The sequence below is a fragment of the Arachis hypogaea genome, chromosome 18, assembly GCF_003086295.3.
Source record: "Arachis hypogaea cultivar Tifrunner chromosome 18, arahy.Tifrunner.gnm2.J5K5, whole genome shotgun sequence".
Classification (NCBI taxonomy): Eukaryota; Viridiplantae; Streptophyta; class Magnoliopsida; order Fabales; family Fabaceae; genus Arachis; species Arachis hypogaea.
Window position 1 is genome coordinate 22,387,742 of NC_092053.1, and position 9,576 is coordinate 22,397,317.

Genomic DNA, 9,576 nt, shown 5'->3' on the forward strand with positions numbered 1-9,576 from the left:
TTTGGTAAAAAAAAAATCAAATGAAAATGTCTTTTTATAAAAATGATAATTGAGATGTAGACATGCGTTATTTCAAGTAATTTAGTCAAGTTATTTGATAATTTTCAACTTCATCTTTACCTAAGAATCTTCATATGAATAATTATCACTTTTATTAGGATCTCCATTTCAAAATATAAATTACTTTTACTATATTTTTAGATACATTAAAAAAATCTAATATATCTAAACGTAATTATGGTTATATATATTAATATTTTTATTTTTCTAAAAAAATACTAAAAAGGACTTATACTTTGAAACAAATGGATTATAACGAGAAAAATAAATTTGTGAAAATAATAGAATTCATGCACTAAAATCATCTTGAATTATGAGCTGAATTTGTATTTGTAACGTATTACTTTATAATCATGTCTCTAACACAAAAGGAGTAACACTTTTTGCAAGGAAGTGAGCAAACTTCACCCAAAATTCTCTTACTTACCATTATTAAGCATAAAAATAAATGTTTTCCTAATGTAACATCCTGAAATTAAGCACCATAATAATGTTAAATTTACCGCCGAATTAAATGTCATGTTTTCAAAAGGAAGATTCTATATAATAGTAACCACAAAAATTTATTCGCATTAATTAGAGAAAAAATATCGGAAATCCAACTCCGCACTTAATCAAAACAAAATGATAATAGTTTTCGAGTTTAATTTTGTTGTAATATGTAAAATATTTATTTAATTATTTATTTTTCTACTACCTATTATTTAATATACTAAAAATAAATTTTAAATTTAATTTATTAAAATGAAATGTTATATTCTTTTTTATTCTTTTTTCTTCTAAAATAAAGCAATTTAACCTTAGAATAACTAAATAAATAGCATAATGATTAATTTGTCTAATAGAAATAATTCTTAAAGATTTTGAATTATTAGTACTAGGAAGAATCATAATATTTTGTATGAATCAAGTGAGTAGTTAAACCTATCATACAAGGTCATTATGAAGCACAATAAACTCAGAATTAGATTTATTGTATAGGTTCACTATGAAGCATTTCGTGTCCTTCTGTTGCGCTCTATGGCTTCTATTAGAACATGAAAAAATTGGTGGCCTATCTCCAATTGTGCCTCATCTACTACCTTGAGAACAAATAGTTCTGCCAACCTACTATAAGTGGACTTGATCAACGAAGTGATTGGAAGATTCTTTGTTTATGACAGAATTAACAAACTCAAATATATTTGTCGTCATATGTCTAAATCTTTTTTTAATATTCTGTACTCAACTCCACGACGAATGCTATAATTCTTGACACTAAGCACAACTTTCACTTTATCCTAGAAGGATTGCCCAATTTAAAACTCAGTTGGAGCGTTTGTATCGTGCAATACTTGGCCTTCAAATCCATATTCTAAGTCTGAAAATCCTTGTTATGCTATCATTTTCAAGTTTAGAATCGAAAAGTTCGGTGAGTGTTGGAATTTCGAAATTTGATGGACTCTGCTGTATGGCTAGAGTGCTCTAATCTTTTTATCATCGTCATTATCCTTATCTATCATGACAGACTCCTCGTCCGATTCATCCTCTTGCGTTGCCTCTTCAATCGGATTTGGTTGTCTACCCTCTGCAGAAATAAGGATCATATGATGTGAAACTGCCATTACAATCCTAAGCTCTCCAAAAAAATAATTATCTCCCATATCAAAAGCACTCTCATTGTTACTGTTTAAGCTAGTTGCAAAAGATGGAGATGCCATCAATTCTAGGCCAGTGCAATCACAAGCATTAAACTCAAAGCTCTTACCAACTTAGTAGTTCTCACCTCTAAAAAATAGTTTGACAGTGAAATAAAAATTACAAATTTTTGTCACTTGCTAAGTTGCTATCACAAACGAATCATGTTTTATAGAATCTAACACTATAGAAATTGGGATCTTATAAATTAATTTTTTCATTTGCTTGATACCATACACTTTAAATTTCTATAATATGTTAGGTTTGCAGATCAATGAAACTACTTGATTGAAGGATAAAGACACCATTGGATCTTTATCAGTGAATTTTATTTCCTCTATAGAGCATTTTTTAATTTTTTTTGTGGTGTATAAAAACTAAAAAAATTATATCATTAAACATTGTATTTGGTCATTTTACAACACACCCACGTTTAAACTATATTTATACATTTATGGTTGCTCCCTCAAACGAATCACAAGCTTGTTCATAATTCACTAATGAGCCATGAATTCTGCTTTTCCCAAGTAATTCGCCGCTGCCGACAATGAACTACCAACAATGAACTACTCGTGTGTTGTATCCTCGAGTTAGTTCATTGTAGCCTCTTATAAGTTAGCTTCATGTTGTAAGACCCGGTTAATTAACGGCTAATTAACCCATAAATGAGAATTTATTCTAGAAAGCTAAAAATGTTATTTTTATGGATTAATATGATAGAGGAAATTGAGACGAGAATTTCGGTACCAATTTTATGGAAATCGGACCAAGATTGGACCGAACGGGCCAAACCGGTCCAACCGGACCCAAAGTGGGCCCTTGGCCCAACATAACTAAACCAAAACCCTAGTTTTCAGCACTCTCTCTCCTCACACAACACTAATACACGCTGAAAAAGAGAGGCCATGGAGGGAAGAACACTCTCTCAAGTTCTATCTCTCACTTGATCTTTAAACCACCATAACTTTTGATCTAGAGCTCCGATTGCCGCTCCGTTTGCAGCCACGCGTTCATCGCGGAGAGCTCTACAAAACCCATACAATTAATCTTGAGGTAAGCCACATTTTACTGTTCGAAATTCCAGCCCTTGATTTCGAGTTTCATGAGTAAAAATGTTGAGATTTTGGGTTCTTTGATGTTATAGGACCCAACTCTCTTGAAGGAGAAGGTTAATTTTGTCTCCTTGGACCTTGGGTGTGGTAAAATTCTCAACCCTAGTGTAATTTGTTGTTCTATGAGGTTTGGGCATTGAGATGTTGTGTATGGGTATGATGATTGTGGCTTAGGTTGTGTATATGTGAATATTGGAGCTTGATTGGTGATTTTGGAAAGCTTGGAAGAGGGTTTTGTGTGATAAAATCTGTTCTTGGAGGTGTTGATACCTTGAGAGCTTGTGGACAAGTGGTTTGGAAGTGCTCCGGTTGAGCTTGGGAAATTGGCTAAGGTATGGTTTCGGTTTCCCGTATCTAATATGTAATGTGGTAGGAAATACTTAGGCTAGAGGCCCTAAGATAGGCATTGAATTGTTGGTGTTGTTGAATGGTTGAGATATATGATGTGTTCATATATGTGATTATGAATATTGATGCCTTGATTGTGTGATATATAAGAAATGCATGTTGTGATATATGCTTGATGGATGATTAAGGTTGAATTGGTGGGTGGTACCATGTTGATGGTGAGTATGATGTTGATTATGTATAGTGATTGTTGATTGGAAATGGCATTGTTGGAAAATTGGGATGAGGAAGGATGTATGACGTGATATTGTGTTTGTCCTTTAGCCATTTGATAGAGAAGTGTTAAAATGGTTGGATGTGGTTTTGGGAATTTTGGTAAAATATCAATGTGTGAGTTGAGGATGGCTTGTTGTTGATTTTGGTACATTTTGAATGATTTCAAAGAGAAGGGTTGAAATTGGCATGTTTTGATTGATTTTGAAAAGAGTTGAAAGTGGCTTGTTTTGAAAATGGCACTTTGTGGTTTTGAATGAAAACATGGTTTTTGGGCATACTTTGACGGGACATAACTTGGACTACAGATCTCTGATTTGTGCCAAATCTGTTTAGAAATGAAATTGGATCCGGGATGTCCATGCCGTTTGAAGTACGGGTGAAAAATGATTTAAAATGAGAGAGTTATGACCGTCGGAAGATTGGGGGTTGAATATTTGAATTATGCAGTTTTTAACTTAGAAAATTTTTAGCAGAATGACCCCCCGCGCGTAGGCGCACTTGGCGCGTACGCGCCGTTCTTCCAGGAAGCGCCATCCACGCATGCGCGTGATGTGCGCGGGCGCGCCGAATGTGCTGCACCCAATGCCCAGCCATTTTTCCGAGAGTTGTGCCAAAGTTGTGCCAGTTTTGTGCCTGGGGCGCAAGAGTACCCACGCGTATGCGTGGCTGACGCGTGCGCGCCGTTTGGCTAATTTTCAACCCACGCGTTCGCGCGTATGACGCTTGCGCGTCGATGAGTTTTAAGGCCATCCACGCGTGCGCGTGGAGTGCGCGTACGCGTGGCCCTGTTTTCATCCCAAAGTTGATTTTTGAGTTTTAAAAGCCAAATTTCATACTTCTAAGCCTCCGATCTCACCACTTATGTCTTAAATCATTATGATATGCCTAGCATGAGAAAAAGGGCTAGTGAATGTGGTAACTTACGAGTGAAGCAAGGGAAAAATGAATGATCATTGAGGATCAAAGATGATTATGTGAGATGCGGAGAATGGCGGTGGAAGTGCTTGTTATGCCATGGGCCGAAAGGCCGTAATTGTTAATGAATTGGCTGGTTATGGATTTAACCGTGAGCCGGATGGCTGGATTATTGCCGTGTTACGGCGGAGCCATGTTTATGGCCAAGTATAAATGCATATATGCTGTTGATTGAATTGTGAATGTTTGCACTTCCACCATTGGAGATGAGGGTTTCCCTGGGTAGTAGCAATGGCTAGCCACCATGTGCTCCAGGTTGAGACTCGAAGCTCTGTTAACCCAATGTCGTAAGTGTGGCCGGGCACTGTGAAAGGCCCGGATGAGCTCGCCCCCGTAAATATTCACCAATGATGGTGATGGATAAATATTCACCAGTGAGGGTGATGGATATGGATCATGATTATGATCAAGTTTATGATGAGTATAACTCGAGTTGGGGATGCACGACAGATGGACAGTCCAATGGTTAGCTACCAGGACTTGTCGGGTTGGCTCTATAACCGACAGATGATATCATCAGCCACTAGGGACAGGCATGCATCATAAGCATACTACATGAATTGTTTGAGATTGCCTATTTGACTGCATATTACTTGCTAATTGCCTAAATGCCTTATCTGTTCCTATTTGTAAATCTCTTGTCTGATATAACTGTGTTTGCTATATTATACTCCTGCTGGTGGTTGGGAGGTCTAAAGGAATTGGAAAGGGAAGTATTAGTTAGACTGAAGAATCTTTAGTCAGTTGCCACTTACGGTTTAGCTTGTTTATAAGCTTTGATATTATCTGGAGGAAGTTCTAGGATTGCCTTCGGCTTTCCTCTATTATTATGTATTATATATGTGGAAGCTGTTACCGTGCTGGGGACCTCTGGTTCTCACCCATGCGGATTTTGTGGTTTTCAGATGCAGGACGTGAGGTTTCTCGCTGAAGCATGCTGGAGACTTCTGGATTAGCGAAGATCCTTTGTTGTCGGGACTCTGTTTTGGTTTATATATCTTGTTTAGATACTTTTATCTCCATTAAATAATACAAACTGTGATGACTCCTTCTAGAGGGAATTTTTGGAGAATAGGTTTTCTGTATTTGTGTCCCTTTGGGTTTCCTTTGGGGTTTCCTTATTTTATCATATGTATATATTGCCATGCTCGGACCGGTTCTCTTCGCAGCCGGATTTTGAGTCTTGATATTCTTGTTTTTGACACTCTTTATATATATGATCTTGTGCTAGCTTATCCTTTGCTCGTTACGTTATCATTCGGAGTGTTGCGTTTTCGAGTTACGGTTTTTGTTTACCCCTTTTTCTTCAAAGGCTCCTAGTTATAATCAATCATTCATAATACTATACGTACTAAATTTTTGTTTTAGAGGTCGTAATACCTTGCCATCTCTGAATTATGACTTAAGCATAAGACTCTGTATGGTAGGGTGTTACACATGTAGAATATTTTCATAGTTCGTTTCTACCTTTAGTAAACTAGCTATATTATTTTGGTAATTTGTTTTAGGCTCTAGCGAATTATATAAATTTATAACAAGACAAAAATGCAATTATAATTAGAACATTTGAATAATTTTAGAAAAAAATATTTTATTTAGGCAAATTATTTAGACATTAATTATTACGTATCAATATGTCTATAATTAACTATCAATCTTTGTCTTTACACTTTGTGTGAATAAATGATGAAAAAAAGGGGAAAAATAAATAAATAAAAGGAGGAGTGAATCTTTTGATCATATCCAAAATATAATACATAATTAACTCAAACACTAGTCTCATTTAGTAAAATTTTTTCTACTATTCGTTTTTGATGAATTCAATACTTTAGGAAAGTGTTTGTTTTAATGTTTACCATTTTAGTTTTGAAAATAACAATTTAGAAATAATATATGAAGAATGTTAGAGTACAATCATAATTTATTATTTTTTATTATTAATTAATTATTAATATTTAAAAATAGAATAATGTTACGCATTTAATTTTTTTATGAATTAAATCTAATTAAATTAAATAATAAGATTTAAAATAATACTAATTATAATTTATTTTTGTTATGTTAGATTAACTTGGCTAGATTTGGTTAACAAAAAAATTTAAATGTATAATATTATTTTTAAAAATATGAGTTAAAATATATTATTAGATTATTAAATTAAAAAAATTAAATTAATAACTAAAAATAATAATAAAAGAATAATAAATTCTAATAATTTTTAACTTTTTTTATAATATATTTCATAATTAAGAAATAGGAGTAATACATTCTCATAACATTTAAACAAGACTATCGATAAAAATGTTAAATATTTTAAAAGTAATAAATAAAATTTATTTTAGACGTCAAACTCTAGAATCAATTACTTGTTAGGTTTACAATTACTAATCAGATCAAATATCAAGTCTCAATTATTTTGAACTTCTTTATATTCTTTCTTTTATTTTTCTTCTCTTAAATCTAGAAAGTATATGTAAAAAACTCAATTATGATCTGAAAATTCTCTTCTTCTTTTTTTCTCCCAAAGTCTTTTTATTAACAGGGACCAAACCTCTTTTCCTGCATCATATCCAAAAACCAAAATCAGAAAATCACCGGCAACTTCCGAAGCCGGTGAACCCAGTGAAGTATTCAATTGAAAGGCTCAAAAAATCAACGGAAGGTACCCTTCTTTACATTCTTTCTCTCTCCCACCTCTACTACCACCACCGTACAACACTATATAAAACCCTTCTTGACCCATACATCCATGATCCAACCAACACAAGGCCCCCCAATTCTTTTCTCATTCTTGTCGCATTTTCTTTTCATTTGTGTTTTTCTCCCTCGGTATCCGTGCAAGCCTCTTGTCGCTGCAAGTCACCAAAACGCAGAACAAGGCTGCCGTTTTGTTCTCTCCCACCCCGCACTACCCAAAATTTGCGCGCTTTTTTGACACTGTGGAAACGCTAAACGACGAACCAAAGCGCGTTAAACGCAGAATCATGAGATATTGCCTTCGTCAACTCTATCATTGTTCCACAGCTGTGTATCAGAATCACTAACATGAACATGATGACTTCAACAAAATTGGATCTGATTCCACTTCTTCTTCTTCTTCCTCTAAAGCCTTTCGCAATTCTCGTGTAATGTAAGTAATGCATTTTACTGTTATCTTCTTTCTTTCTCCTAGAAAATTTCTCACCAAGCTAAATTGCTTTTCACTCCCTCTTCAAAACATACTCACACAGTACTTCTTGAATTGCAGAAACTCCACTACTCAGCCGCTTGCTGAAAAGTGAAAACAGAAAGAGCTCAAAAAAAAAAAAAAAGAGAAAAAAAACTCAAGGACGAAAAGAATGGGAAAATCAACAGGAAATGGTAAAGATTGGGCGCAGATCTACGCGATCTACGGCATGGAGCAGTGGCAAACCTTAATCATATTATTATGCCAAGCGATCCTCTTCTCAGTGATGTCGGTGCTGTATCTCATCTACTTCGACCGAATCTGCGTCTCATTCGAGCGTCTTCTCTCCGCCGCCGCAGTTCCACGTGGCTCGGCTCGCTTTGCCGCAGGTCTAACTGGCTCCGCCACTGCACTCCTCGCTCTCTGCCTCTTCTTCGCCGCTGCAAACTTTTTTTATTCCGCCCTACCACTACACCACCGGATGGCTCATCGCATCGTCGCCGCCGTATCTGACTGGTCCTCCGTCCGCCTCGCACTCGACCTCGGCTGCTGCGGCCGCGGTATCCTTCTCAACGCCGTCGCCTCCCGCCTCAAAAAAGAAGGCAGCTCCGGACGCGTAGTCGGAATTGATCGCCATCGGCGGACCACACTCGCCACCCTACGGGCCGCCGTGGCGGAAGGCGTCGCCGAGTACGTCACGTGCCGGGAGGGTGACGCACGGCGGCTGCCGTTCCCGGACAATTGCTTCGACGTGGTGGTGTCTGGCGCGTTTGTGCACACGGTCGGGAAGGAGCACGGTGTGAAGACGGCGGAGGCTGCGGCGGAGAGGATGAGAGCGGTGGCAGAGATGGTGAGGGTATTGAAGCCTGGTGGGATGGGGGTTGTGTGGGACCTGGTGCACGTGCCGGAGTATGTAGCCAGACTCCATGAGATGAAGATGGAGGATGTTAGGGTTTCGGAGCGCGTGACGGCGTTCATGGTCAGCAGCCACATAGTCACTTTCCGGAAACCCAGCCACCACGTTCAGGGCCTTGCCGCCGATGAGGTTCGCCTGGATTGGAGATTATGCTAATGTGGCATGCTGATGTGTCACAATCGATTCTTAAAATAGAATTTTAATGGGTTGATCCGGTTTAAATCGAATACAATCCAATCAAATCAAATTACTGGATGGACTTCAGAGTTCAGACCCTGCTAATTTACATCATATACATAGATAAAAAATTATATATATTTAAACATTTTACACTAAGGAGTGTATTTCCTTTTCTTTTTTTTTTTTTTACCATATATATATATTTTTCTAATTGTTGAGTTTTGGTGGGTATGTGAAGGTGGCTGGCGAGGCGAAGTCGAACCAGATATGGTATTGTTTGGAAATTAAATGGAGTTAGTAGTCATAGTCTATTAGGGGGAAGGTAGAGAGATATGTAATAATTTGGGAAGTTACTTTGATATTTTGTCATATTTGGTAAATGATGGAAATGGTGACTGATTTTTGTAAAGTTACTTGCAAATATATGATGTTGATTTTTATCAACAGCAATGAAATATATGGCATATGATGTAGTTTATGGTAGTATTTCTGTATTTGATTTGTTTATTACTATGTTAGTGAAATTTGATTTGTGAAGGTAGATGCAATAATTTATTTCTCAGTTAGAAAAGCACAATTTGTTAAGAGTGTTAGTGCAAATTTGATGATTCTAGATTTGAAGTTATTGAAGTTGGTAAATCTTTTTGATGTTTTCAAGTTTAACATATTTAGTAAGTAGTAAAACTCAAAGGTGTTTGTTTTGTGGTGTATTTCTCAGTTTTTGATACAAGTGAAAAGTTTTTTGACCAAATTGACAATGGGATTTATTAATGAGTATTAATAAATCACTACAAGGGAAAAAAAGCCTTTGATTGTGGTTGAATTGTAGGAGATCAAATTTGATTAGTTGCTTTCCGTTTGAATGT

The 9,576-nt window shown here is 36.3% G+C and overlaps 1 protein-coding gene across 1 annotated transcript; it reads left to right on the top strand.

The window, feature by feature from the left end:
• The first annotated feature begins 7,014 nt into the window (after nt 1–7,014).
• On the top strand, nt 7,015–9,196 carry LOC112770829 (uncharacterized). The gene is made up of 2 exons (XM_025815242.3): nt 7,015–7,578; nt 7,696–9,196. Exon 2 carries the CDS (start codon nt 7,787–7,789, stop codon nt 8,684–8,686), a length of 900 nt encoding a protein of 299 aa, XP_025671027.1. The 5' UTR covers nt 7,015–7,578; nt 7,696–7,786; the 3' UTR covers nt 8,687–9,196.
• Nucleotides 9,197–9,576: the final 380 nt, after the last annotated feature.

Bases quoted from the DNA above. Each gene is read 5' to 3' on its own strand.
- LOC112770829 (XM_025815242.3), top strand. From the start codon at position 7,787: ATGGGAAAATCAACAGGAAATGGTAAAGATTGGGCGCAGATCTACGCG.